This window comes from Plecotus auritus (genome assembly GCF_963455305.1).
Source record: "Plecotus auritus genome assembly, chromosome: 6".
In the NCBI taxonomy this organism is placed as follows: Eukaryota; Metazoa; Chordata; class Mammalia; order Chiroptera; family Vespertilionidae; genus Plecotus; species Plecotus auritus.
The window spans coordinates 108,470,054-108,496,870 of NC_137773.1; the positions used below are offsets into that span (position 1 = coordinate 108,470,054).

Sequence of the window (26,817 nt, forward strand, 5' to 3'; positions counted from 1 at the left end):
AGTCACAATGGGAAGGGCTGGAACACCCTTGAATGCAGTCTTGGAAGGAGCATGTGAGGGTCTTCTGGGAGGCTGGGGACAGAGGGAGTCTTGAGGGTCAGCCGTGCCACGTGAATTTTCTAAGGCTCGTTAGCTCCCATGCCACCCCTCGAGGTAGGTACCCCATCTTCTTCATCCCTGATGAGGAAGCTGAAGCTCACAGGAGCCCAGCTACTCATTGCAAGGTGACTCAGCTAATAATTTTAATTGTCAGATTCTTCCATAAACCATCTGACACCTTCTTAACTCTCATCTACTTATGTGGCAAAATGATCAAAACAAAAACAAAAAAACTCACAACTTAGACACTAAAACCTGTGATTTGGTTAGAACCCTGATGCATGTTTTCCCGAGAGGTCAACATGAGTAGTGGTGGGCTGAAGTGGTCTGGGAGGGCTTCCTGCAGGCGGTGAGCCGAGCGGGGAGTGCTGCTGGCACCCGAGGGCCTGGTCTCCACGGAGCAGGGAGGACAGTGGGAGAGACACATCTGCTCTGAGGAAGGCAAGAAAGTCCTAGTCGACTAAACAGGATCCTGGGAGCCTGGAGCTGAAGGTCAGAGAATTGGGTACGAGGTATGCAAACCTCTGACCGTCTGCGGACAGGAAGGGACCCAGGGAATAGTCAGGACCCAGGACAATTGCAGAGGCAGGGCCACCAGGGAGGGGTATGGCAGAGACAGAAGGGCTCCCAGACATGGAGGGGTGAGCCCAGGCCTGATACAGAGTGAGGGCGAGGGGAGATGACGCCCTCTCAGACACACTGTAGAACGCGGAGGTCAATTCTGGGCTCTCCCCCTGTTCCCTGGGACAGCTCAGGGCCTTCACACCTGCTGTTCACCTGCCGGGAATGCTGCTCTCCAGGTGCCCAGAGGCCCCTCCCACCTCCTTCAGGCCTTTGCTCACCTGTCACCTCAGGGATGCCTTCCTTTTTAAAACCACAGCCTCCCCCCTGAACCCCATCCTCCCCCCCTGAGCTCCCATCCTCCCCCCCTGAACCCCATCCTCCCACCCTGAACCCCATCCTTCCACCCTGTGTTACTTGAGTTCCCACAGCACTGGTCACCTTCCATTTACATTGCAATGCATGTTATTATATTATTACATAATAATTTATTTACAATTACTAGTATGTATTATAATTGTGATGTGTATTAAGTTTACAGTGCATTACAATATTGTTATGTGATGTTATGGTCTGTCACCTCCCTGCCCCATTATCAACTCCACAGGGGCAGAGCTCTTGGCCTGTTTTTTTTTTTTTTTTTTTAATATATATATATTTTTTTATTGATTTCAGAGAGGAAGGGAGAGGGAGAGAGAGATAGAAACATCAATGATGAGCCGAAACCGGTTTGGCTCAGTGGATGGAGCGTCGGCCTGCGGACTGGGGGGTCCCGGGTTCGATTCCGGTCGGGGGCATGTGCCTTGGTTGCGGGCACATCCCCAGTGGGGGGTGTGCAGGAGGCAGCTGATCGATGTTTCTCTCTCGTCGATGTTTCTAGCTCTCTGTCCCTCTCCCTTCCTCTCTGTAAAATATCAATAAAATATATTAAAAAAAAAAAAAAAAGAAACATCAATGATGAGAGCGATTCATTGATCGGCTGCCTCCTGCACGCCCCCTACTGGGGATCTAGCCCGCAAACCAGGCATGTGCCCTTGACAGGAATCGAACCTCGGGCCCTTCAGTCTGCAGGCCGATGCTCTATCCAGTGAGCCAAACCAGCCAGGGCTTGGTCTGTTTTGTTAACTGATGCACCCCTTTCCAAGAGCCTACGTCCCGGCCTGGCACGAAGTAACTGTCAAATAAATGATTTGTCAAATTTTGTATTCCGTGGGGGCAGCACCACCGAGCCCAGTGCCTGGCACACACAGTAAAAGACAGCATGTCCTGCGGGCACTCTGCTCAGTCCGCGTCCCCACCTCCTCACAGGTGGAGAGGCGCCCAGCGATGGCCGCGGGTGCCCTGCTGCAGCGCCCGATGGCGGGGCCGGACCTCCTCAGGGCCTCGCACTTCACTCTGGGGCCAGACGCGCGGCTGCAGGCGAGCGCCACGCTCTCCACGGCCCACCGGGACTTCCCGCCCTACCCCGAGGCGGCCCCCGAGCCGCCCAGTGCGCCGCCACCCAGAGCGACACTCTTCCAGCAGGACGCGCGCTGGGCCGGCGAGGAGCGCGTGTCCGAGGCGCACTCCGCGTTCGTGCCGCAGTCCACGCAGACCAGGGAGCTGGAGCGGGCGCGCACGCTCGCCATGCAGGCCAGCCACCTGCACCTGCACGCGGACCCGCGCGGGCGCGCCCTCCTCTCCACCACGCGCGCCGACTTCCGCTGGCCACAGCTACCCGCGCGCCACAGCCAGCAGAGCCGCGGCGCGCGCCTCATCTTCCACCGCGACTCGGTGCCGCCTGGCGACAGAGCCAAGCTGCGCATTCCGCCGACCACTCACCAGGCGCTCTTCCCGCCCCACGACGCGTGCCCGCAGCCCCGCGCGTCCTGCCGCCACCTCGGTGAGCGCTCCCGACGCCCTGCGCTATTTGCGCAACCCAGAGGCTCTCAAAGCGGGCGGGACTCTGCACCCTGCCCCAGGGGACATTTGGCAATGTCTGGAGATCAATTTGGTTGTCACAACTGGAAGAGGGGGTGCTACTGGAGTGAAGAGAGGCCGGGGATGCTGCTAAACACCCTACCATGCACAGGACAGCCACCCACACTAATTATCCAGCCCCAAAGGTCAATAGTGCGAGGTTGAAAACCCCTGGAACCTCACTTTTTGCACCCATGGAATGGGCATATCTCCTGGATCCTATCAGAGGCTGTGCTGGGGCAGAAGTAATGAATGCTGGATTGGGGGTCAGACACATCTGCTAAGTGACCCTCGCCCACCCCAGCCCTGCTGCCTCAGTGCTTGAGCAACTGAGCCGTTGACCTCTCAGCCTTAGCAGGGAGTGCAACAGCAGAGCCGCCTTCGCAGGAGCTGGTGAAGCAGAGCCCAGAGTGCAGGGTGCCCCTGGCATAGAGTGAGCGCTCCCCAAAGAGCAGCTGTCATTCGTGGTTTTCCAATTCTTAGTCTAGGGGAATGGCTGGTGGAGATCACTAGTCAGAGTCCCTTCAACCTGGGTCCAGGGATTGTCAGACCTGGATCTGACTCAGTTCTGGTTCTGAATTTCTGTGATTTCTTTGATTTCTTTTTCTTTTCTTCTCCTTCTCCTTCTCCTTCTCCTTCTCCTTCTCCTTCTTCTTCTTCGTTTAGAATTTTTATTGATTTTTTAAAAAGAGAAAGGGAGAGGGAGAAAGAGAAACATTGATGTGAGAACCAAACATCATTCTGCAGCCTCCGGCACACCCGCCCCCCACCCCACCACCATCACCACCACCAGGGATGGAGCCTGAAGCCCAGCACATGCCCTGTGCCCTGACCGGGAATGAACCTGCAGCCGTTTGGTGCGATGCCCAGCCCACGGCCAGGGCTGAAATCCTGTGATTTCTAAGGGCTCTGAGCCTTAGAGAGGCTGTAAAGTGAAGGAGGGCCTAATGCCAGCACCCCCCCCCCCCCACCAAGTGAGGTGCAAAGCACTTAACCTAGATATCTGGCTCAGTACTTGGTAGTTATTCTTGTTATTTTTATTATTTTAGGTGTTTGCCAAGCAGCCCTCAGGCTAAGCTAGTCAGGACTGCCTACTTGTACAGTGGCCCTGAGTCTGCAGGGACCTAACCCCATTCTCTCCCTGTCATCTTGCCACCCTCAGGAGGCCCCTCCCCCCTCAGGTGGGATAAGAGGAGATGGGACCACAGGAGATGTGATGACAGGACCTCCTACCAGAGACAGTTCCAGGCCCCGATGGGCCCACCTGCCTTGATGTGTAAGAGGGTAAATTAAGTCTGCTGTGCGGCTGGAGAGGGCAGTGGTAGGGCTGGTGGCCTTGCCCTTCCACCCCTGTCCACTCACAGGACTCCTCCAGTGTGGCACTGGGAGACGTCAAGATTGGCTATGGGCCCATGTATTCCGAGCAGAAACAAGCCTACAGGCCCAAGGATCTGCCCCCAGACAGGTACAGAGAGGCCATGACCCACCACCAAGACAGGGCAAAGGGCTCTCAGCAATGGATAGTGTGCCACCAACGGCAGTGTTGCCAACACTGTGCCTCTGAGGGCTATTACATGCAGACTAGGTCCAGTGTGTGCCAGATCTCCCACCATTAGCACCACATGCTTGCCCACTAGGAACCCTGCCCCTATCCCGTTCCCCATCCCTTTTCCTGGGTGTTTCCAGGGCCCAGATCAGATGGATGCTTCCCCCCCTCCAACCCCACCCCCTTTAAATGCAGGTATGACAAGGCCCAGGCCTCAGCCTGCATCCACTATGCGAGCACTGGTCCTGGAGACGGCCCCTTCCATGACAGGACCACCAGTGCTGAGCACTTCTATGCCCGGGAGCCAGGTGAGAGCTGAGGGCTGGCCTGCCCCTGGCTCCAGGGCAGCCTCCTAGAGCTGCTGAGCCCCACTCTGCCCATGGCAGAGCCTTTTGTTCATCACAGTGACCAGACTCCAGAGTCACACATCCTGGAAGGGAATTGGTGCCCTGGTCCAGGCAGCCTTACCACCTCCATGAACTTCTTCTATGGCCAGGTCAGTGGGAAGTCGGGGAGGAGGCAGGGCTCATCGGGGAAAAGGGCTTCCCAGGTAGAGCAAATGGCATGTGCAAAGGCCCTGAGGTAGGAGTAAGCTTGACATGTGTGCAGTGCTCTCCTGAATCTATTTGCATGATCTAGGGTGAGCCCCTTAACTACTCCCAGCCTCAGGGACCCTGTCTGTAAAATGAGAGAAGACCAACTCTGAATGCCATCAAGTGAGGTCCAGAGAGGGTGTGAGCTGTCCAAGGTCATTCAACTCTTCCCTCTGACTGGGCCTGGGGACATCCCGGACATGGGAGCTTCCTAGTGTCATGTGGTCCTATAGCCACCACCGGTGACCAACCCAAACAGCCGCCACATACCTCATGAGAAACTGCAGGATCACGTGATCCTAGGGGAGTCGAAGTTGCTGGGACAGTTCTTCCAGACCACCATGGGCACGGACTATTACCCCACCAGCACAAAACGGCCCAAGAAAGCACTCAACCTGCACTTGCTGCCGAGCAACCTGCCGGAGGGCTTGGGCGGTGAGTGAGACCCTCCCCGAAGGCCCGCCCCTGCCACAGCTCTGGCCCCATTCTGGTTCTACTTTCGGGAGGGCTACATCCCACCCCACCGACCAAGATCCCAACTCTGGCCCTAGACAACCCGCCCCCTCGTAGTCATGACCACCCATCCCCCACCTCCACCTCCACCACTGCACCACCCTCTCCTCAGTCAGGCTCTGGCTGGGTTCCCGACTCACTAGCCTACCCTACCTGGCCTCACCCCCAGCGTACATCTACACGTCCACTGCCCTGGCCTTCTCAGCAACCCCTCCTTCCCGCCTCCTAATGCAACGTCAGCACTGGCCCAGCTGCACCCTGAATCCCTACCCATTCCTGATTTTCTATGTCCCTGCCCTCTGCGGTCTGCCTCTCCTCCCTCAGCCCCTCAGTTCAGCCACCCACACTCAAATCTCCAGAACCAGATTTATTAACCACGAACCAGAAGATGCTGAAACCACACAGAACAGCTCCAGCCTCCGTGACCCAGGAGATGCTACAGCGGGTGAGGGGGGGAAGGGGCACCTCCCTTACCAGGGAACCCCCCAAATCAGTGTAGAGTTATCACAGGATGCTTATAATGTCACCTCAGACTCAGAATTAGTGTCAGATCCACTCAGGGTCACTCTAGAGCAGGGGTGGGCAAACTTTTTGACTCTAGGGCCACAATGGGTTCTTAAACTGGACCGGAGGGCCGGAACAAAAGCATGGATGAAGTATTTGTGTGAACTAATATAAATTCAAAGTAAAGGAGCGGAGGGGAGAGCAAGAAAACCGGATAGAACAGCCGGATCCGGCCCACGGGCCGTAGTTTGCCCACGGCTGCTCTAGAGTCACCCCAAACTCAGGGTTATCTTTATGTTATGTCATCCCAGCATCAAGAACATTCCAAGCTCATCCCCAGGGTCATGCCAGGGTCAGCTCAGAAACATCTTTGTATTACCAGCCCACAGTTAGACCATAAGCTGAGGGTTATCTCAGGGTTGCCTGGAGTCACACCAGCCCTTGGGGTTGTTCCAGCCACTCCCCCAGTTTCTCATTCAGCTCCTGGGTCAGCCCAAACTGGGATCCCTTTTGCCTATCTCCCCGGAGCCCATGACCAAGTTTTGATCCTCCCAAGGTGGTGAGCCACAGGGTGGCACAGGTGGGTCAGCCACCATCCAGGCTGCCCTGCCAGGCTACCCACCCTGATTCCACAGTGCAAGTATAGCCACATGGAGCCCCCGCTGGGTAGACAGCGCTTCTTCTCAACCCAACACAAGGACCAGTTTGCCTTCAAGTACCAGGGCCCAACAATGCTGAGATCGGGCAACTTCCAGGAAAGCCACCTGCCACTGGGCTCCTCTGACCCGGGGGGCTGCTGGGGTGGGAAGGGTGACCCTCAGGCCCCCCAGGTCCCTACCTACCCATGCCCTAGCCAGCAATAAACACCACCCTGGCAACACCCAATCCCTCTCCATCAATCAGACATGAAAGAGGATGCTTGGATGAATGGGGGCTGTACAGGAAAGAATGACTCCATCAGAAGACTCTGGAGGTTGCCCCACTCTGGGCAGGGAGGCCTTGCCAGTTTGTGCAAAGACTTGGCAGACAGACTCGGTATAAAATGTTCAGGTGCCATGACAATTTATGAATGACATGGAGAGGATGGAGTTAGTGTTGAACAGAGGCAGCATGGCAAGACATTGAGAATGCAGGCATCTGTGGATGATGGACAAAGTCCAAATCCTGACTTCTCCATGCCCTGGATTGTAGCATTGGGCAAGTAATTTAACCCCTCTAGCCTCAGTTTGTTCATCTGTAAAATGGAGGTAACTAATAGCTCTCTCAGTGAATGTTATAAATGAGAAATGTGTGGCTGGGTAAAGGAGGGAGAGAGCTTATCTTCTGAAGATAAAGGTGAGTAGGTGAGAAGAAGATGAAGGTGTGAGGAGATTTCAATTGTTAAAAGACTGGGTAGGGCTCAGAGGGAGTATGAAGGGTCGACACGATATTGGTCCTGCAGTTTCCTCCATTGTGGGCAGAGGCTGGAAGATTATTGGTGCACTGACTGGTTGGGTGACTAGTCAGAACTCACAAAATCCATCAGGACATGTGAGGTTCAAGGTGTAGGTGTCCAGCCAGCAACAAGATGAAACGTGTGGGAAAGAGGAGGATGGGATGGGGCCCCTGAAGCCCATGGATAACCTGTTTAGCAAGTATGGAAAGGACCAGAACCTTGGACAGCACCTACCTGGAAGGTCTGGGGTCTGGCAGGAATACCAAGAAGCTGGGTGGTTCGATCTGGGATAAGATGGGTCTTGGTGGCCATACCCAGGACCTGCCTCTGTAGGCTGTTGAGAATCAAAGAATGAATATGGCCCTAGCTGGTTTGGCTCAGTGGCTAGAGCATTGGCCTGTGGACTGAAGGGTCCCGGGTTTGATTCCGGTAAAGGGCACATGCCCTGCTTGTGGGGGGCGTGCAGGAGGCAGCCAATCAATGGTCCTCTCTCATCATTGATGTTTCTATCTCTCTCCCTCTTCCTTCCTCTCTGAAATCAATTATATATATACTAGAGGCCCGATGCATGAAAATTCATGCAAGAGTAGGCCTTCCTTCCCCCGGCTGCTGGCACCGTCTTCCCTCTAGCACCTGGAACCCGGGCTTCCCTCCTCCGGCCGCCCACAGGCACCCAGGACCCGGGCTGGCTTCCCCAAGGCTGCCCGCAGGCACCCGAGACCCGGGCTGGCTTCCCTCCGGCCCGGCTTCATCAGGAAGGATGTCTGGAATGATGTCCGGAGGACATCTGGTCTAATTAGCATATTACCCTTTTATTATTACAGATACAATGAATATGACTCCCTGACTCTGTAGTCAGATCTCCAAAAGACCAAGGCCCCCACGCCCTGGCTGGGTGGCTCAGTTGGTCAGAGTGTCAGCCTGTACATCAAAAGGTTGAGGGTTCAATACCTGGTCAGTACATGTACCTAGGTTTTGGGTTTGATCCCTGGTTAGAGCACATATGGGAGGCAACGGTTCAATGTTTCTCTCTCTCCCTCTTTCTAAAATCAATAAACATATCCTCGGGTGAGGATTAAAAAAAAAAAAGACCAAGGCCCCAAGTGCATGGGCCACTAAAAGCCAAGCCCAAGCCTGGCCAGGAGCCCTTTCCCTACAGGCAGCTATTCTGTGAGGCTGTGTTGTCATTTCCACAGAAAGGAAAGGAGACCAGCTTTCAGAGACCAGAGGGCCCTTTGGTGGCACGCATGGTGTCCATGTTGACCACGAGGGTCTGCTGGCCGCAGAACCCCTCTTCCGCCTGCTTCTACTGGAGGTGTGCACAGCACTCTTCTGAATTCCTTCATGATAAACCAGAGCTGCTTTCTCGGCACGATTGACAAATGGATAAGATCATTCTTTGTTGTCAGAGGACATGTTGTGCTTTGTAGGAAGTGTAGCCTCCTCCCTGACCTTCAACAATCCCATGCCCTTAGCACACTCCCTCTCCCCCCCACCAGTTGTGACAGCCAAAAAGGTCTCCAGATATTGCCACATGCCCCCTGGGGGAGAGTTGCCCTGGTTGAGGACCATTGCAATAAATTCATCGTACAATGATTCCCAGGACAAAATCAGGTCCTCCTGATGAAGCTGGTCTGCTTCTTGACCAGACTACCCAATCAAAAAGGCTTTCCCTTCTTGCCTTGCCTGCCAGGAAGCCCTGGAAGCTTGCTTTGGTGTTCAGTTCCATGTAGCTCCAGTTGCAGAGTTTTTGTGTGCTCCTGCTTGGTTCTAGCATTGCCTTAAAGCAACCCAGGCACCAGGTGAGAAACAAGGGGTAGGACTTACAAGGAGACAGATTTCAGCAAATCTTGAAGCAATTTTTTAATAACGACACTGACCAGTCCCAGAATGGGTTGCCAAGAAAGAAAAGAAACCTTACCGGAAATATTCAATCAGTGCAGAAAGACACATCTTGATGATTCTGGATGTACTTTATGTCGATCCCTCCTATATCCTACTCACCTTCTAAAAAAGGCACTTCCTGAGAATGACAAAACCCAAAAAGGTTTGTGAAATAAGGTGAAGAGGACTGAATATAAAGGAAAACAACTTTGTCCATGGTAAGCATCACCGAGCAGCAGAGTTCAGACCTGCCACTTACACGCCTTTCTGTCCTTCAACAAGTGGCTTTGTGCTGACACTTGCTCTCCTCATTGGTCGAATGGGAGAGGAGTAGCTCTTCCTTCATGGAGTGGTTACAAGGGTTACATAGAACGTGCACGACCCATGCTTAGAACAGGGCCCAGCCCACGGCTGTAGCTCCGTGAATGGTGCCTAAGTTTTGTTAATGTCTTACGTCATTTTTGTTGCAAGTGACAAGAACTCAGCTCTAGCTCAAGTGGAAAGGGATGTTATCTTAAAATCAAGAAAGTCTGGAATTAGGTCTAATATCAGACATACTGGGTCCACATCGGGACTCTTCCTCACAATCTAACAATCCTGAGTCCCCCAGCTGGTGGCAAAAAACAAACAAACAGGCACCGCAGACCCTTAGAATGAAAGCCCCAAAGGAAACAGGGTCATCTCCCCCTCCCAACTCACATTGGAATTTAAGGAACACTCTGATTGGCCTATTGGAGTCACATGCACAGCGCAAACTTCACTGCTGAGAATGGATGGCCCAGCTCGCTAACCCACCCGAGTGATTCGGTTCCCCAGTCCACCTGAGGATCTTTGAGTGTGGAGCCCAACCTTGCCGGATTCTGTCTCTAGCAACAGACCTGAGCCTGCCCATCCCCTTAAGACCTGTCTTAAACCAGGTTACAGTCTGGAAGGTGGAAAGACAGCCAATAGATTCTTCCCTGGGAGGGTGACTGCTTCCTGTACAGACAGGGAGTGCTCAGGGTTTGAGAACCTCCCCACCCCCAGTTCTCTGATAATCCCAATTTTACCTCCTACCTCATTACTAATTTCCTCTTTTCGTTTGGGGCAGAGAATTCTACTCTGGCATTCTCACAAGATTGTGTAGATGCTAATCTCTGTTTATATTACAGCATCCTGATATTTTCCTCCAAAGTCCATAAGCCACAGTCTCAGAAAACACATGGTTAGAGTCCCAAGACAAAACAGCAACAATTTAATCAGCTATTTTTCTTTCACATAGCAGAGATTTCATTTCCTGGGAGGACTATTCTCTACAGGGATGCCATATATACCTGGGCAGGTTGTGCACTGCACAAATCTTGGAAGCCCTATTCCCTTTACAGTGAATATATATGTACTAGAGGCCTGGTGCATGACAGTCGTGCACTGGGGTGGGGGGGGGGAAGAGGGTCCCTCAGCCCAGCCTGCGCCCTTTTACAGTCCAGGAGCCCTTGGGGGATGTCCGACTGACTGCTTAGTTCTGCTCCCCTTCAGCCAGCTTCTGGCTGAGGGGCGCTCCCCCTGTGGGAGTGCACTGACCACCAGGGGGTAGCTCCTGTGTTGAACGTCTGCCCCCTGGTGGTCAGTGTGCGTCATAGCGACCGGTCATTCAGCCATTTGGTTGATTTGCATATTACCCTTTTATTATATAGGATTATTACATAGGATGTGGTAGCCACATCCTCTGCTCAACCAAGTTCACATTTTATTTCCTTTAATACTCTCCCCTTTCCAGGTACTCATTTCTAAATTAGTCTAGGGACAGAAACCCAGAAAAGTAGCTCAAATACCCAGGAAATTTGTTGGCTCATAATAAAGAAGGAGGGCTTCTGGCTTCAGGCATGGTTATAACCAAGAGCCGAACCAATATAGCCAGAGTTGTGTCTCACCTTTACATCCCGGTGTAGATTGGCTTCAGTCTACAGACTATCCTTCCAGACCACTAAGGAAGATGACTGCAGGCAGAATAAGGCTCTGTATGAAGCTCATAACCCCAGAAGAATGAGACCCTCCAAAGTCATGTCCTCATCCCAGACCTAATTATTGTGGCCTGGGGATGGGGTTCTTTGGTAAGTGTAGGTCACATGGGACTGGGGTGGTTGTGTTAGATCCGGACCTATCTGGAGAAGTGGAGGGGGATCCACAGAGGGAAAGCAAGGTGCTGGTGGAGATACTAAGCAGACAGAAACAACAGCTGGCATTACAAGTATTATTTGCACGAGGAGGTGGCAGGATGAAGAACCAGCAACATAATCCAATTGCAGTCTCAGGTCTCCCAGATCTGCTGCAGGCTTTTCCACAAAGAGCTGAGAAGCAGGTCTCCAGCCACAGGCAAGCACAGATCTAGAAGGTTCGGGAAGGAAGAAAGACAGCTCCTAGAGTCCTGATTTGCTCAAAGGTAGGTGGTGTCAAAATTCACCAGGCAAAGACCATCAGAAACACACCTGTGCTCAAAGCTTGTTTAGCTTGCTCCAGTGACGAAGACCACATACTGGGGAACCACAGAGCACGTCTGTAAGAGAGAGCTGGGGGCAGGCGGGCATCTTACAGGATCGGGACATGTGCTGGGTAGTTTCGAGGAGAGTTAAGAGCGTAGAAGCCATCCTTGGAGCAGTCAGGGAGCAGGGAGCAGAGGGGTGGTGTTTATCTCAGAAGCAGAGCTGTCAGCGGTAAGAAGCAGCGGGCATTTCAGTGGGTCAGGAGGGGCTGTGTGTTCATTTTTGTGGCTGCAGAGTGTTGTCTCTGGCTTGGTGCAGACATGGTCACAAAGTGGCCTTGTATGATCATTGTTTATATTCTGTGACTGTTGTTTATGTTCAGTGAAGAACATTGTGGCCCAGCTGCAGCTGGGAGCTCTTTCGTTCCCTCTTCTTGGGGATCTTTGTCTTCAGGAAAAGCTGCCCTGAGTCCTTCCCAGTCTCCGCCCAGGCTTCTCCCAGAGATCCTCACTCAGGGAGAGTCGGGCTCAGGGTGACAGCAGTGAGTGGCCCTCCACTGGGTAGGCAGAGGGAAACACTCAGGGACAGAATCTCCAACTCTTCCTTGGGGGCCTTACAGGGAAACGCTGGATTAAGCAAAGATAAAGAAGTTTGTAAATTGCAGGGCTTCTTAGAGCCTTGATTATGCTTATGTGCATTGCCAGTCGAGAGAGAGAGAGAGAGAGAGAGAGAGAGAGAGAGAGAGAGAGAAAGAGAGAGAGAGACAAAATGGTGCTTTTTGATCAAAGACAGAGTTAGAGACAGAGGTAGGCGGGAGAGAGAGCGAGGTACAGAGGCAAAATGATGGAAATGGAGACGCAGAGAAAGGAATAGAGATAGACGGGCAGAGATCGACAGGGACGCAGATGGAGAAAGAGGCAGGGACAGGGACAGGGACAGGGACAGAAGGAGCAGGGGTAGAGAGACTGGGCAGGAGGACGGCATAGGAGAGGGCGGGCCACGGGCTGGGCAGGCGGGCGCGGCGCAGACAGTGCACGGGCGCGCGGCCTGGGCAGCCGGGTCGGGACAAAGGCTGGCGGGGGCGGGGGCGGCGATGGCTAAGGCCGGGCGGGCGCGGGAGAACTACAAGTCCCAGCAGCTCCCGCTGCGGCCCTCGGCCGGCCCCCCTCCATCCCCGGGAGCGCCTGGCGGGGCCGCTGGGCCGAAGGGGCCGTCGGCGGGGCTTGCGGGCGGGGCGCTGGCTGCGGGCCCCTGGGGCGCCGGCGGGAGCGGCGGGCCGGGCAGGGGCGAGGGGCGCCGGGTGAGTGTCCCCGCGAGCGGGTCGGCGGACGAGGGCCCGGGTGGAGTGGGCCGGGGACCCCGGTGCGGGGGGCGGCCCAGTGGTGCGCCCCCGCGGCGCACGCCGCTGCCAAGGCCGGGAGAGCAGGGTCGTGGCACCGTGCGAGGGGCCGGACGCCCCCCGGGCCTAGCGCGCCCAGACCAGCGCTGCGGCCCAGGGAGGGCCCAGCCGAGCTGGGCGCCTTCGGTAGGGAAGGATGGGGGCACTCAGCTGTGGGCCGGGAGTTCAGGACGCCCCTCTTCGAGAGGCGATCCAGACCCTCTGCCCCAGAAACCCAGCAGGGCCCCGGCATTGTTCTCCGCGCCCTCGAGCTGGGAGTTCTGGAGGCCCTTCCTCCTCTCCCCCAGGACCCGGTTCTTGTCCCTCTCACTCTCCAGTCTGGGAGCCCAGCGTCTGGAAGCCACTTCCCTGGGAGGTGATCCAGGAACCCAGGAGGGATCTAGGCGTTGTTCCCCTCCCTCCCTTCCAACCTGGGGCTCTGGGTAGAGGAGGTGATCTAGGAACTCGGTACCCCCATTTGTTTACCCACCCCCCAGCTATGGGTTATGGCCAGGAGAGGTTCCCCCGCCCCTCCAGGAACAAGTCTATTTGTTTCCCCCAATACCCAGCCATGGGTGGGGAGCTTAAGGCATCACCTCCCTCAGGTTGTCCTGAGCTCCCCCTACTCCGAGCGGGGTCCCAGCTGTTGTTTCTCCACCCCTTCCCCTACCGCCAGCCTGGAATTCAGGATCTCTCCTCCACGAAGAGACAACAGTGTCCTGACACACTTCGCCATACCCCAGCCATACCCCCAGGCACTCAGGAGTCTCCTCTTCCTTGGAGTCGGCTCAGGGGTCCCCCAGTCACCCAGAGGGACCACGGGTATTATTTCTGCCCAGCCCCCAGCTGGGGATTAGAATTCAGAATCTTCTATCCAGTTGGGCAACAGGTACCCCCACTATGTGATCCATGGTCTCCCCCCACTCCCACGGGCCCCTCATGTTATTCCCCACCTCCCACTCTAGCTTTAGGAACTGGCATTCGGGAACACAGGTGTTCTGGAACTGTGAGGCTTGGCATTCAGGCAGTCTCTTCCCCCAGGAAGTGAGCCAGGTGCCCCTGCACTCCCCCAAGGCCCCCAGAACACTACCAGATGTTTCTTGTCCCCCTCTCCCACCTTCTTCATCCTCCAGATATAGACTTCTAAGTTCAGGATGCTTTATCTCTAGTACTTGAGCCAGAGGTCCCCCACTCTACCAGAAACCCCCAAATAGGCCACCTCCGACTGTGGGACAGGAATTCAGGCCGTGTACTTAGAAGCAAGCACAGGATCCCGGACACCCACCCTCTTCCCCACGAGGGGTAGGAACCTAGGACTCTCTCTCTACAGGACCCAAGCTTCCCACAAGAGGAGGAGTCCAGGATGGAGAGAGGGGCAGAGCCATGGAGTTGGGTACTGGAGACCTCTAGTGCCAGATCCCATGACTTCCGTCCAGGTGTGAGGCTGAGAAGGGAGGGGCCCCTCATGTCCCACCAGGGTCTCTCCTCTTGCCCTGGCTAGGGCGAGTCACAAGTCTGCCTGCGGTCTAGAACAAGAAGGATCCGTGTGTATGCTCAGAAGTGGGCTTTGGGGCACAGCTTGGCCACCTATCCCATCCCTGCCCAGGCTCCAAAAGAGACCCCCTGCTCCCCAGAACCTACCTCTGCCCACCCTGTCCTCGCCCTACAGATCCTGCCCTGGAAGCAGCTGGCACCTCCACACCTGGGATGCGGCGCTCGGTCCTGGTCAGGAATCCAGGCCACAAAGGCCCAAGGCCTGCTTATGAAGAGCTTGACTCAGACTCAGAAGACCTGGACCCCAACCCTGAAGACCCAGAGCCCGACCTGGAAGACCTCAACACTGTCTCTGAAGACGTGGACCCCGGCTATGAAGATCTAGAGCCCGTCTCTGATGATCTGGACCCTGATGCGGAAACTCCAAGCTCCATCTTGGGGACCCGTGCCATGGATCCCCAAGATCTCGACCCCATGTCTTCAAGTTTTGATCTCGATCCAGACGTCATTGGCCCTGTGCCCCTGATTCTTGACCCTAACAGCGACACCCTCAGTCCCCCAGAAGCCCCAGACCTGGACCCCCTCTCATCCAGCCGTCCTGCCACCCCAGAAGGCCTGGCCACCAGCCAGGCGGTGATCCCGGCCCCTGCCAGCCCTCCTCGGCCCTTCTCCTGCCCCGATTGTGGGCGAGCCTTCCGGCGCAGTTCGGGGCTGAGCCAGCACCGCCGCACCCACAGCGGCGAGAAGCCCTACCGCTGCCCCGACTGCGGCAAGTCGTTCAGCCATGGCGCCACGCTGGCCCAGCACCGGGGCATCCACACGGGCGCACGGCCCTACCAGTGCGCGGCGTGCGGCAAGGCCTTCGGCTGGCGCTCCACTCTGCTGAAGCACCGCAGCAGCCATAGCGGCGAGAAGCCCCACCACTGCCCAGTGTGCGGCAAGGCCTTCGGGCACGGCTCACTGCTGGCGCAGCACCTGCGCACGCACGGCGGCCCGCGGCCGCACAAGTGCCCGGTGTGCGCCAAGGGCTTCGGGCAGGGCTCGGCGCTGTTGAAGCACCTGCGCACGCACACAGGCGAGCGGCCCTACCCGTGCCCTCAGTGCGGCAAGGCCTTCGGGCAGAGCTCAGCGCTGCTGCAGCACCAGCGCACGCACACGGCCGAGCGCCCCTACCGCTGTCCACACTGCGGTAAGGCATTTGGCCAGAGCTCCAACCTGCAGCATCACCTGCGCATCCACACTGGCGAGCGGCCTTATGCCTGTCCCCACTGCTCCAAGGCCTTCGGGCAGAGCTCTGCGCTGCTGCAGCACTTGCACGTGCATTCCGGAGAGCGCCCCTACCGCTGCCAGCTCTGCGGCAAGGCCTTCGGCCAAGCTTCCAGCCTCACCAAGCACAAGAGGGTGCATGAGGGCGCAGCTGCGGCAGCCGCGGCAGCCACAGCTGCTGCCACTGGCCTGGGCCTTAGCCCTGCTTCCATGTTGCGGCCTGGGCAGGTCTCCCTCCTGGGTTCTGATGCTGCCTCTGTGCTTGGTTCTGGCCTGGGCACGGACCCATGCTCTGTGCTGGGCTCCCTCCCCGATCCCAGCCCCAAACCTGGCCCTGGCTCTGGATCTACCCTCACCCCTGATCCTGTCAAGTCCTCTGACGCTAAGCCCGGTCATGATGCCAATCCTGACCTTGTGGCCAGCCCTGACCATGGATCTGGTCACAGCTCGGACCCAGATCCTGTGCCCAGCCCCAATCCTGAGTCCCGCCCTGACCCCAGCTCTCCCACCCATGACAGCTCAGCCCTCCCTACCTGTGAGAATCCGCAAAGGGTGCAGGAGCAAGGGGCACTGCTGGGGCCTGACGGCTGAAAGGGATGCCAGCACCCATGGAAGCCTGGAGAAGTTGTGTGTTGTGCAGTTAGTAAAATCCTCCCACTGCCTGCTGGCTCTGTTTCATGGTTCTCCATTTTTTCTCCTTAATGCACAGCTCCTCGGAAACGGAAGGTGTGGCCTGAGCCAGCCATATGCCCGGGATCCTAATGTTTTGGCTCCCCCTGACATCCTCCAAGCTTCCCAGCTTCCCCCATCTCAGCAGTTACCACTCTGCTCTCCCAAACCTGGTCACCTTAGGAGCAGACTTACCCTGCAGGTGGTCTGAGAGCATCCCCTCCCTTTGGTTTATCTGATGGTGGGTTTTCTGGCATGCTGAAATTAGGGGGCTGATAAGGAGGCTGGCAAGAAGCCATGGGGCAGTCCTGCCTTGTCTGTTCCCCTAACTTACCCCTTGCCCTTCAAAGTCCACATTATAGGTACACCACTGGACAAAGGAGGTTGCTCATTTATGCATTCAACAAACATCTGTTGAGAGCTCACAGATATCAAATTTGGAAACATTTAAAAAGTAATTACATGGTCTGGTACATTCTAAATGGATATAAAACTTCTGATTTAGTTCGGGGACAGCTTTCTCAAGGAAGGTCCACTAATTTAATCATCAGCACTGCCCAGCCTTGTGCTACGCTTTTGCATTTTCTCATTTAATTCAACAGCTCCATGAAGCAAGCAACTATGGTCAAGCATCCCCATTTGGCAAATGATGAAACAGAGGCACATGGACTTTAAGGGACTCTTCAGAAGACAAGAAATGGCAGTTGGCATTGCCTAGATTTTAACCTGAATTGTCTGCCCCTCCTCCCATGCCCCCCAGCATGTGTTCTTAACCATTACTCTCCAGGGCAAGAGTGCTCAAAGGCTCTGGGGCCATTGAAAGATGAACTAGGGGCCCGCCAGTGTTGCTCAATGGTTGAGCATCGACCTATGAACCAGGAGGTCATGGTTCGATTCCCAGTCAGGGCACATGCCTAGGTTGTGGTCTCTATCTCATCATTGATGTTTCTATCTCCCTCTCCCTCTCTGAAATCAATACAAATAAATAAATAAACAAATAAATAAAAGATGAACTAGGGGAGGAGGTGGCGGAGGACCAGAAGGCTCTGGTAGATTGCTGTAGGGAATTTGTCATCTCAGAGAAATGGGAAGTCATCGGCAGGTTCTGGGGGAGGACTGATATGAATTATTCTTTGAAGATGGTCTGGCTGCAGATGGAGAGTGTAATGGAAGGGGTCAGGAGTGGGAGTCTAAGAACAGAGAGGAGGTTGCTGAGTGGTCCAGGCCTGGAATGGTGGGGACTCTGAGCTGAGAGCTATAAAAGTGAGAATAAGTGGGCCTATTTGGGATATAATTAGGAAGTGAAATAGGATTTGCTGATAGGTCATAAGAGGGGCTGAAGAGGAAGGATTGGAGAGTAAACAGGAATTTCTGGGAGGATGGAGGGAAACAATCCTTAGAATGATGTAGGGTCATCACTGGACATCGCGGACATGTAAGTCAAGATGCTGGCACGACGCAGGCATGACGGAGCCAGCCCATGTCCCAGCATCTTGCTCGCACGTCGGCGCTAGGGCCTCGCGACTGCCCTCGGCCGGCCAGTCGCCCGCGTTGATGCGCGCGCACACTGCTATGGCAGGTGTGGTCTCGGCGCAGGGCTCCGGGGTCGCATCCTGTCACGTGCCTCCCAGGGCGCCCTGTGCACGTGATCCGGGCGCGAGTCAGCTGACCCGCAAGGGTTTGAAGCGGCACCGCGAGGGAACGAGACCACAGTGACAGCGGCGGGCGCTGGTGCCCTGGCTGCTCCGCCGCGCCCGCCGTGTCCGGCGCTCCCCGCCCCGGGATGGCAGTCCCCGCGGGCTGGGGTGGCTCAGGTGAGGTTGCGGGCGGCGGGCGGCGGGCAGCGGGCGGCCGGCCGGCCGGCTGCCCCGACTTGGGGCGGCGGAGTACTCGGTTTCTCTTTCCCGAACTCCCGTGCTGACCTCGCAGCTTTCGGCAGTGGAGATTTGGGCTCCTAGAACCTGGGAGGCGGGTGGGCACCAGCTTCTCCGACACGGAGTGGCGGGGCTCCCGACGGCCCTTCCTGGACCCAGGCTGTGCTTAGAGTTCCTGAACTCCCGACAGCGAGCGGGCCTCCGCTAGCTTCTCTGATGCGGGACAGCGAGGTTCCCATCCTGAGCCTAGGTTGCGACTGCTCAGCTTTGCTGTAACTCGGCGGGCACCAGTTTCTCCATCCCGCACGAGACTCCCAGGATTTCCTTCTCCAATCCAGGAGGTGAATGCTCAGCTCTAAACTCAGGCCGAGGACTAGGGGGTTGCCTCCTTGAGCCTAGGCGCCTGACTCAATTTCAGAGCTCCAAACCCATGGAAGCTCAGCTTTCCTGAATTCAGGCGTTGGGTGCCCAGCCTCCAATCTCTTCAGTCTCCACCTCTCCTGGGGGAGCCTAGAGGAAGGCCCTTCGTGTTGATCTTCCCTTCTAGAGCCAGCTGGATACACCTAAAAGGTGTCTCACTGGTAAGGTCTTGGATGGGTTAGCTGTGATCCCAGCTAGAGGCCGGCCTACCCTCTGGCTTCCATCCAGCTCTCTTGTAGACAACTGCAAAAGCATCCAAACTCCTAAGGGACCGGACCAGTCAGGAGCTGGCCAACGGGTTCTGGTAGTGGCCACAATCATCTTGGTGGCAGTGCCAGGCAGGGGGGCCAGCCAGGTCCTGGAAAGAAGCTGGGTTCTCCCAGTAGGGGGGGGGGAGTGGGGTGTCAGGGACAGTTCTGGGCTGCTGTGACCCCAGCAGTTTCTGAAACCTTGGACCTTCCTCTTAGGCTGGTCGAGCTTGAAGGAAACAAGCAGTGCTTAGAATAGCCTTGGACTCCTGAAGAATTACTGAGATTCGAGCTGAGCTGCGTTGTCTCACTCCATTCAGGAAAGCATTTTCAGGGTTTTAGCCTCGGGGGAAGACTTTTTAAAAATTTCCACTTAAAAAAAAATTGATTTCAGAAAGGGAGAGGGGGAGAGAGATAGAAACATCAATGATGATTGAGAATCATTGACTGCCTTCTGCATGCCCCCTACTGGGGATGGAGCCCGAAACCTGGGCATGTGCCTGACAGGGAAGGGAAGACCAACTCCTAGTTCATGGGTTGATGCTCAACCACTGAGCCCCAGCACCCAGGCTTTTTCCATTTTTCAGATGAGGGAACTGAGACTTAGGAAGTGCCTGGAGTCCCCTGACCAGGAAGAGGCAGGTCTGGGATTTGGTCCTAGGGCTGTGTGATTTCCAGGAGCTGGTAGCCTTAATGAAGATGCCATATTAGCTCACAAGCTGGCATACAGGCAGTGCTGTAATAACATTTGCCCACGCACAGTGAGTCTTCAGCAAATGCATTCCCTTATCGCCCTAATTGTTGACATTCCCTTCTCCAAGCCTGTGGCTGTGAGAGTGTCAGCTGGACAGATCAGGTCATGATGAGTGGGAAGGGTTTTTCCAGAACATACTAGAATGTAGCTGAGTCCCATGTTCATGCCTGGGGTCTGGAGTTGGGATGTGCCCAGGAGCCTTGAGTACCCTGTGAGAAGCCACTGGGAGCAATTCATTCCACAAATCAACAGGAATAATGGTGGAATGTCCTGGCATTCTTACCACCTGACATCCTTATCACACTACCAGCCCTGTGATAAAGACTTTGTAAGCATCAAATCCTCAACTTTCTGTGAAAGATGCTATTGCCACATTTTGCAGATGAGAAATTGAGCCCAGAGAGTCTAGGTGCCCCATCTGTGCCAGTGAGTATCAGGGTCAGGTATCAACTCAGGCCTTTTGGAGTCCCAAACTTGAATTTGCAATCTCCGAGCAGCACTGCTGCATATAGCCATAAAATGTAGATTTCAAGATTTTCTTAGATCTCCCAGAATTCCTTCTTGGCGGGATGTGGGATCTGCCTTCCTTTTGGGAGGTAGGCCTGCCTGGGTCCAGTCCCCACTGCTCTCTTCCATTCCCACAGAGACCGAGCACCTCCTGACCACTGGCCTCGGGTATGGGACCCAGACAGGGGCTTCGCCGGCCCCTCCAGCCTCTCTGGAAGAAGAAGACCTCCGCCGCCGTCTCAAGTACTTCTTTATGAGTCCCTGTGACAAATTTCGGGCCAAGGGCCGCAAGCCCTTTAAGCTGATGCTGCAAGTGGTTAAGATCTTGGTAGTCACTGTACAGGTGAGATCTGTGGGAGCCCCAGCAGGAATGGTCCTGTGGCCACTGTGTTCCTTGAAGGAGAGTCTGTGAGTCAGAGAACCTCGTCCTGACCCTGCAGCAGCATAATGACAATAATGACAGTAACAATGGTAGTAATAAATCAGCAAACCCTCTGAGCTCTCTGTATGTGAGCAGCTCCTTTTAACCTCACACATGCACCTATTTTGTAGATGAGGCAGCTGAGGCTCAACGAGGTGAAGGGATTTGTCCAAAGTCACATGGCAATTAAGCACTGGGATTTGCTGGCACTTGAACCCAGGCAGTCTGGCGCCATGTTGACTCAAAGAGAACTGGCCCCAGTGGCTGAACAGATACTTGCCCCCTTTCCCATGCCAGGCTCTGTGCTGGGGTCTTGTGATCCCAAGATGAATCAGACCCTGCCCCTGCCCTAGGGCGCTGTGACTTTGGACATGTGACTGTGCTTCTAATTTCCCCTTGGTAAGGGTCCCAGCACTATGGTACTTATCCTATAGGTCTGGGTTTAGCATGGAAGTTGGCATCAGGTAAACATTTCATGAACATTAGTTGCTACCCAGAGATATATGAGTGCCACTATGCTATGCTTTGGGAACAAATGGTGGGCATGGAGTGGGTCCTCTACTCTTCCTCCATTCATGCATTGAGGGAGGTCCCATCCCAGCAGTGTCAACCCCCTGTCATCCCACCAGCTCATCCTTTTTGGGCTCAGCAACCAGCTGGCAGTGACATTCCGAGAGGAGAACACCATTGCCTTCCGCCACCTCTTCCTTCTGGGCTACTCTGATGGGGCAGATGACACCTTCGCAGCCTATACGCGGGAGCAGCTCTACCAGGCTATCTTCTATGCTGTGGACCAGGTGCGGGCAGCCAAGGGCAGGTGCAGTCAGCCAGGGGCAGGTGGGCAGGTGGTGGTGATGGGGCTGATGGACCTCCCCTTCTCTGCCTACAGTACCTGATGCTCCCTAATGTGTCGCTGGGCCACTACGCATATGTACGGGGCGGGGGCAGCCCCTGGGCCAATGGGTCAGCCTTGGCCCTCTGCCAGCGGTACTACCACCGAGGCCACGTGGACCCAGCCAATGACACCTTTGACATCGACCCAACGGTTGTCACCGGTGAGTGGACAAGGCAGGGCTGAGCTATTGGGGGTCCCTGGCTGCTGGGATTAAAATCCCAGCTCTACCCTCATCCAGGAGATGGGGTTGTCTTGAGTATTAATAATTTGATGTATGCAACGTGTCTAGAAGAATGCTTGGCATGTAGAAAGAGCCAGGTGTTATTAATAGCATTAATCCACTAAACTGTTAGGGGCCTACAGAGCTCCAGGCCCTAGTGTTTGTGCAGGGAATAGACATACTGGGCCCTACCCTGGGGAAACGGGGTACAAACAACAAATGTTCAAGTACAAAGTGAATGAGGGAAGGGGTCTCTCAGGGACTCTGGGAGACTTGCCTGTGCCTCCCCCATCCTGTGTCCCTTCCCTGATTCCCTTTCCTCAGATTGCATCCGGGTGGACCCCCCTGAGAGACCCTTTGTGCCCCCCAATGATGACTTCTCTCTCTTGGATGGCAGCACCAGTTACAAGAACCTCACGCTCAAATTCCACAAGTACTGACCGATGGAGGGGGTCGCCCAGGGCTGGGCAGAGGGTGGGGGGAGGCAGGAGGCCAGGTGTCCTGGGGGGGCCCCCCTGGCAGCCACTTCCCTGAAAGTGGGGGCAGGGCGGGCCAGGCGGATGCCTGCTGAGTGATCACTTCCCTTTGCCAGCTGCAGAGTCAGCATCGGGCAGAGGTGTTGGCACTCTGGGGCCTGAGGGAGCTGCGGAGCTCCCTCCCCCTTACCAGACCCCTCCCCTCAGGCTGATCAACGTCACCATCCACTTCCAGCTGAAGACCATCAACCTTCAAAGCCTGATCAACAATGAGATCCCAGACTGCTACACCTTCAGCATCCTGGTGAGCCCGCAGTGTCCAGAGTAAGAGCACAGACCCAGCCGTGATCTGGGGTGGGGAGCAGGACTTCTGAGCTCCAGGGCTGGGGACCCATGGCCAAGGGGCGCATGTGGGTGATGAGAACCTGGAGCTAGACAGACCATCCTTCATGCAGGTCTGGGAGCCCAGGCCTGTCCAGGCTTACTCTGTATCCCACCACAGATCACGTTTGACAATAAGGCATTCAGCGGACGTGTCCCCATCAGCCTGGAGACCCAGGTCCACATCCAGGAGTGTAAGCACCCCAGTGTCTTCAGGCATGGTGAGCCCTCTAATCCTAGACCATTGTTGACCAGGGACCCTGAACTGCCCAGGGATTTCAAAACCCCAGACCAGCATCAACCAGGGACCCTGACCTACCGAGGGATCCCTGAACCCCAGACCCACACTAACTGAGCTTCTAACTCAGAATAGCCATGAGCCCGCTGACCAGCCCAAACCAGCCCTGCAGTCCCCTTGGCCTGGCCCGGCCCAGCCCTGGCCTCTGAAGGCCCCAAGCTACCCTGGCTCTACCCAAGGCCCCTCCCCACAGGAGACAACAGCTTCCGGCTCCTGTTTGACGTGGTAGTGATCCTCACCTGCTCCCTCTCCTTCCTGCTGTGTGCCCGCTCCCTGCTCCGTGGCTTCCTGCTGCAGAATGTGAGAGCCATCCCAGCGTCACATGTGCCCAAACCAGCCTTGCCCAGTTCTGGAGCCATAAGGGCTGTGGGTGGCACGCGGCTCCCATGCCTGGAAAAGCCCTCACGCCGCCTGCCTCCTGCAGGAGTTTGTGGGGTTCATGTGGCGGCAGCGGGGACGGGCCATCAGCCTGTGGGAGCGGCTGGAATTTGTCAACGGCTGGTACATCCTGCTGGTCACCAGTGACGTGCTCACCGTCTCGGGCACCATCATGAAGATCGGCATTGAAGCTAAGGTGGGTCCTGCCCACACTTTGCCCGGGGCCCCGGCGGCCCCTTCCAGACCTTGGACCCTGTACTGCCCCCCCGATGCCCACCTGGGGCCACATTCCCCAGCCAGATGTGGTTGACCACTGCTCCCACCCCTAGAACTTGGCCAGCTATGATGTCTGCAGCATCCTTCTGGGCACCTCGACGCTGCTCGTCTGGGTCGGTGTCATCCGCTACCTGACCTTCTTCCACAAGTACAATGTAAGCCTGTGTGGGTGTGCAGGCCGGGCCGTCCCTCTGGTTGGCAGCCACATGTCCCCCAATTCCCACCTCCCAAATCCATACACATGTGCAGTCACCAGCCCCTGCAGAGGACCCATCATGAGCCTTTTAGCCCTATACCTGTTCATCCAGATGTACCTGTCACTGAATCTGAGCAGGGACCATGTGAGCCTGCCCCCTCAGCAGAGTACAGTTTCAGGGCACCCTCAGCTCCAGGCTCCCCCTTCTCAGCTCCCCAGCTGTGCCCTCAGCCAGGCCCTGCCTGCTTCACCAGTGCACACTGACAACCAGGGTTGTGGCCATGCCCTCATCAGCCATCTCCCCGCTACAGATCCTCATTGCCACGCTGCGGGTGGCCCTGCCCAGCGTCATGCGCTTCTGCTGCTGTGTGGCTGTCATCTACCTGGGCTATTGCTTCTGCGGCTGGATCGTGTTGGGGCCCTACCATGTGAAGGTAGGGATGAGCCAGGGCTGGTGGGGGTGCACAGGGCCCACAGGTGAAGGTTCTCTGGCTCCCTTCCTCTGAGCCTACGTCCCAAGCCCTCAGCCCCTGGTTTATCTCTCACTGACCTGGCCACACTGTGTGACCCTCTGTACTTTACCAAGAGGTCTGCAGCGGTTCTGCCCACTGACTGGCCTTATGACCTTATTGACATGATGACTCTAAATGACCCCATTGTAATTGCTGATATTCTGCCCACTGTCCCTCTGACCCCTAGTAACCCTGGCCTTGACTCTAGGACATTGTCATTGCATAGTGATCACCTGATGGCCCCATTGTAACTACTAGTACTCTGCTGTCCCCTCTGACTCCCGGTACCCCCCCTCCCCCCAGCCCACTCCGTCCCTACAATCCCATTGACTTCACTGCCTGGCCACAGTTCCGCTCGCTGTCCATGGTGTCGGAGTGCCTGTTCTCGCTCATCAATGGGGATGACATGTTTGTGACGTTTGCGGCGATGCAATCGCAGCAGGGCCACAGCAGCCTCGTCTGGCTCTTCTCCCAGCTCTACCTTTACTCCTTCATCAGCCTCTTCATCTACATGGTGTTGAGCCTCTTTATCGCGCTCATCACCGGTGCCTATGACGCCATCAAGGTCAGCCACACCTCCCCTCCAGCTTGCCTCCCCATGGGGCCACCCCACATCACACGCAGCTCCAACCTGGGCTCCGTGTCCCTTGGAGGCCACCACAGTGGGGTCTCAGACGACAGGGTGGGGTGAGGAGGGAAGGACCCAGGGAGAGAACATGGGAGACTCTGCAAAGCCAAAGGAAATGGTGGCTCGAAATTAGGGGTCACAGGTGGGACTGATGTCATGGGCTTACCTGCCACATTCTCAGTTTGATCAAGGTGAGCTCCGGCCAGGTATGGTTCTCGAGTCAGCTTTTACCAGTAGGGACACCAGGTTGTAGAGTTTCAGTGACTTATCAAGGTGAGCAACTGAGTGGTCAAATGAGGCTCAACGCAGGAAGCCTTGCTCCTAACCCTCTGACCTGTGGGGTGGCAGGCAGGGGAACTGTAGTTGTCCTGTAGACTGTGGAGGTTAGAGGAGAGAAAAGGGTCAGAGCAGAATGTACGGGTGGCAGGTAGGCAGGATTCTTTTTAATATATTTTTATTGATTTCAGAGAGGAAGGGAGAGGGAGAGAGATAGAAACATCAATGATAAGAATCACTGATTGGCCGCCTCCTGCATGCCCCCCACTGGGGACCAAGCCCACAATCCAGGCATGGGCCCTTGACTAGAATCAAACCTGGGACCCTTCAGTCTGCAGGCCAACTCTCTATCCCCCGAGCCAAACCAGCCAGGGCAGGCAGGATTCTTTTAGCCAACATGTCCAAGGGCCTATTGTGAGCCAAGCCCTGTGCGGGGCCAGGCATCTAGGAAACGAGGTGAGGTGTACACAGTCTGTCCAGAGCCAGTGGGCAAGACGGATAGTGCATGAGCAGAAGTATGATCACTGACTGTGAGAGCTAGGAAGGAAGGACAGTTTCTAAAACATGCCATTCAATATGAGTCTCTAACCTCATGGGACTATTTAAATTTTGATTTTAATTAAAATGAAGTACAATTCCAAAATTCAGTTGCTCACTCACACCATCCACATATCAAGTGCCCAGGAGCCCATGTGGCTAGTGGCTTCCAGATTGAACATCCTAGAATCAAACCTTTCTGTCATAAAGCTCTAGATTGAGAGGTGGGATCCCAGGTGAGGGAGCACCAGGGGGAGGGGCACCTGGAGCAAAGGCCACGTAGCCAGAAAGAACTTGGGGAAGAGATGGTGGCTTCTTCCTGAGGTGGGAGGGCAAAGGCTGGGCTCACTGAAAGCTGCGGTGTTCGCCCACTGAGTAGATGGGGCGCCACCTGACCCCGATGCGGGGTCACACATCCAGGAGTCGGAGAAGGTCTTCCTGGAGTCAAACCATGACGCACAAGGGCCCAGAGGTCGGAGCCCGCCCTGAACAGCAAGGAGACCCAGATGGCGGGGGAGGGCAGATTCAAGGGGCCCCTTTCACGCTGGCCACTGCGCATCTCTCCGCAGCACCCCGGCGGCACGGGCATGGAGCCCAGCGAGCTCCAGGCCTACATCGCGCAGTGCCAGGACAGCCCCACCTCCGGCAAGTTCCGCCGCGGGAGCGGCTCAGCCTGCAGCCTGTGCTGCTGCGGCCGGAGCAGGAGCAGGTTCGATCCCCTGGGAACGGGGAGGGCTGCCGGGGAACTGCCGCCTGCCTCCCCTTGACACTACTCTCCTCCAGGGACGCCTCGGAGGAGCGACCGCTGCTGGTGAACTAACCCGGACCACAACGGCCCCGGACAGTAGCCCAGGACCGCGGACTGCGGAAAGCCGTGTCTATTTTTAGGGTTTTCTTTTAAGGACTGGTTCTCCGGCACCCTGTGAAGGCATGGGCTATTGGGCCGGACAAGTGTAGGGTGGATGTTAAATAAAAAGGGAAAAAACACGTTTTGTTCACATTTCTAACGGTAGGTGCATTCCAAGAGCCCACTCGTCTTCAGCCCCTTTAAGGCGTCGCCACACTCAGCATGGCAGGCTCCTTGCGACCTTCCAAACATGGCGGGGCTTCGCTCGCCTTCGGCGAATAATTTAAAGGGGCCGTGCTGGGGGTGGGAGGAG

At 55.8% G+C, this 26,817-nt stretch overlaps 2 protein-coding genes and 1 long non-coding RNA gene across 5 annotated transcripts; 2 read left to right on the top strand and 1 right to left on the bottom strand.

The window, feature by feature from the left end:
* The first annotated feature begins 1,754 nt into the window (after window positions 1–1,754).
* ZNF358 (zinc finger protein 358) lies at window positions 1,755–16,358 on the top strand. 3 transcript variants are annotated; one of them, XM_080675255.1, is made up of 4 exons: window positions 4,009–4,084; window positions 4,552–4,661; window positions 4,992–5,193; window positions 14,601–16,358. In XM_080675255.1, exons 1-4 carry the CDS (start codon window positions 4,024–4,026, stop codon window positions 16,280–16,282), a joined length of 2,055 nt encoding a protein of 684 aa, XP_080531381.1. In that variant the 5' UTR covers window positions 4,009–4,023; the 3' UTR covers window positions 16,283–16,358. The 3 variants fall into 3 exon arrangements, with proteins under 3 accessions (XP_080531380.1, XP_080531381.1, XP_080531382.1); XM_080675254.1 differs by lacking the exons at window positions 4,009–4,084; window positions 4,552–4,661; window positions 4,992–5,193 and adding exons at window positions 1,755–2,542; window positions 3,782–3,895; XM_080675256.1 differs by lacking the exons at window positions 4,009–4,084; window positions 4,552–4,661; window positions 4,992–5,193 and adding exons at window positions 12,646–12,853; window positions 14,262–14,367.
* LOC308251583 lies at window positions 9,142–11,839 on the bottom strand. Its single transcript, XR_013960944.1, has 3 exons — window positions 11,560–11,839; window positions 11,005–11,458; window positions 9,142–9,233 (listed from the first exon to the last, which is right to left on the bottom strand). It is a non-coding gene; the product is annotated as an uncharacterized lncRNA (long non-coding RNA).
* A 1,649-nt stretch (window positions 16,359–18,007) lies between the features above and the next one.
* MCOLN1 (mucolipin TRP cation channel 1) lies at window positions 18,008–26,644 on the top strand. Its single transcript, XM_080673081.1, has 14 exons — window positions 18,008–18,174; window positions 20,301–20,506; window positions 21,214–21,381; window positions 21,474–21,639; window positions 22,024–22,132; window positions 22,383–22,479; window positions 22,678–22,777; window positions 23,048–23,154; window positions 23,279–23,428; window positions 23,562–23,663; window positions 24,016–24,138; window positions 24,566–24,781; window positions 26,227–26,366; window positions 26,441–26,644. The coding sequence occupies exons 1-14, from the start codon at window positions 18,144–18,146 to the stop codon at window positions 26,475–26,477; spliced, it is 1,752 nt and encodes a 583-aa protein (XP_080529207.1). The 5' UTR covers window positions 18,008–18,143; the 3' UTR covers window positions 26,478–26,644.
* Window positions 26,645–26,817: the final 173 nt, after the last annotated feature.

Bases quoted from the DNA above. Each gene is read 5' to 3' on its own strand.
- ZNF358 (XM_080675254.1), top strand. From the start codon at position 1,846: ATGATTTGTCAAATTTTGTATTCCGTGGGGGCAGCACCACCGAGCCCA. The intron at 2,543-3,781 runs GTGAGCGCTCCC...TGCCACCCTCAG, and splicing joins CGCGTCCTGCCGCCACCTCG to GAGGCCCCTCCCCCCTCAGG. The intron at 3,896-14,600 runs GTAAGAGGGTAA...CTCGCCCTACAG, and splicing joins GGGCCCACCTGCCTTGATGT to ATCCTGCCCTGGAAGCAGCT.
- MCOLN1 (XM_080673081.1), top strand. From the start codon at position 18,144: ATGGCAGTCCCCGCGGGCTGGGGTGGCTCAG. The intron at 21,382-21,473 runs GTGCGGGCAGCC...CTCTGCCTACAG, and splicing joins TCTTCTATGCTGTGGACCAG to TACCTGATGCTCCCTAATGT. The intron at 23,664-24,015 runs GTAAGCCTGTGT...TCCCCGCTACAG, and splicing joins CCTTCTTCCACAAGTACAAT to ATCCTCATTGCCACGCTGCG.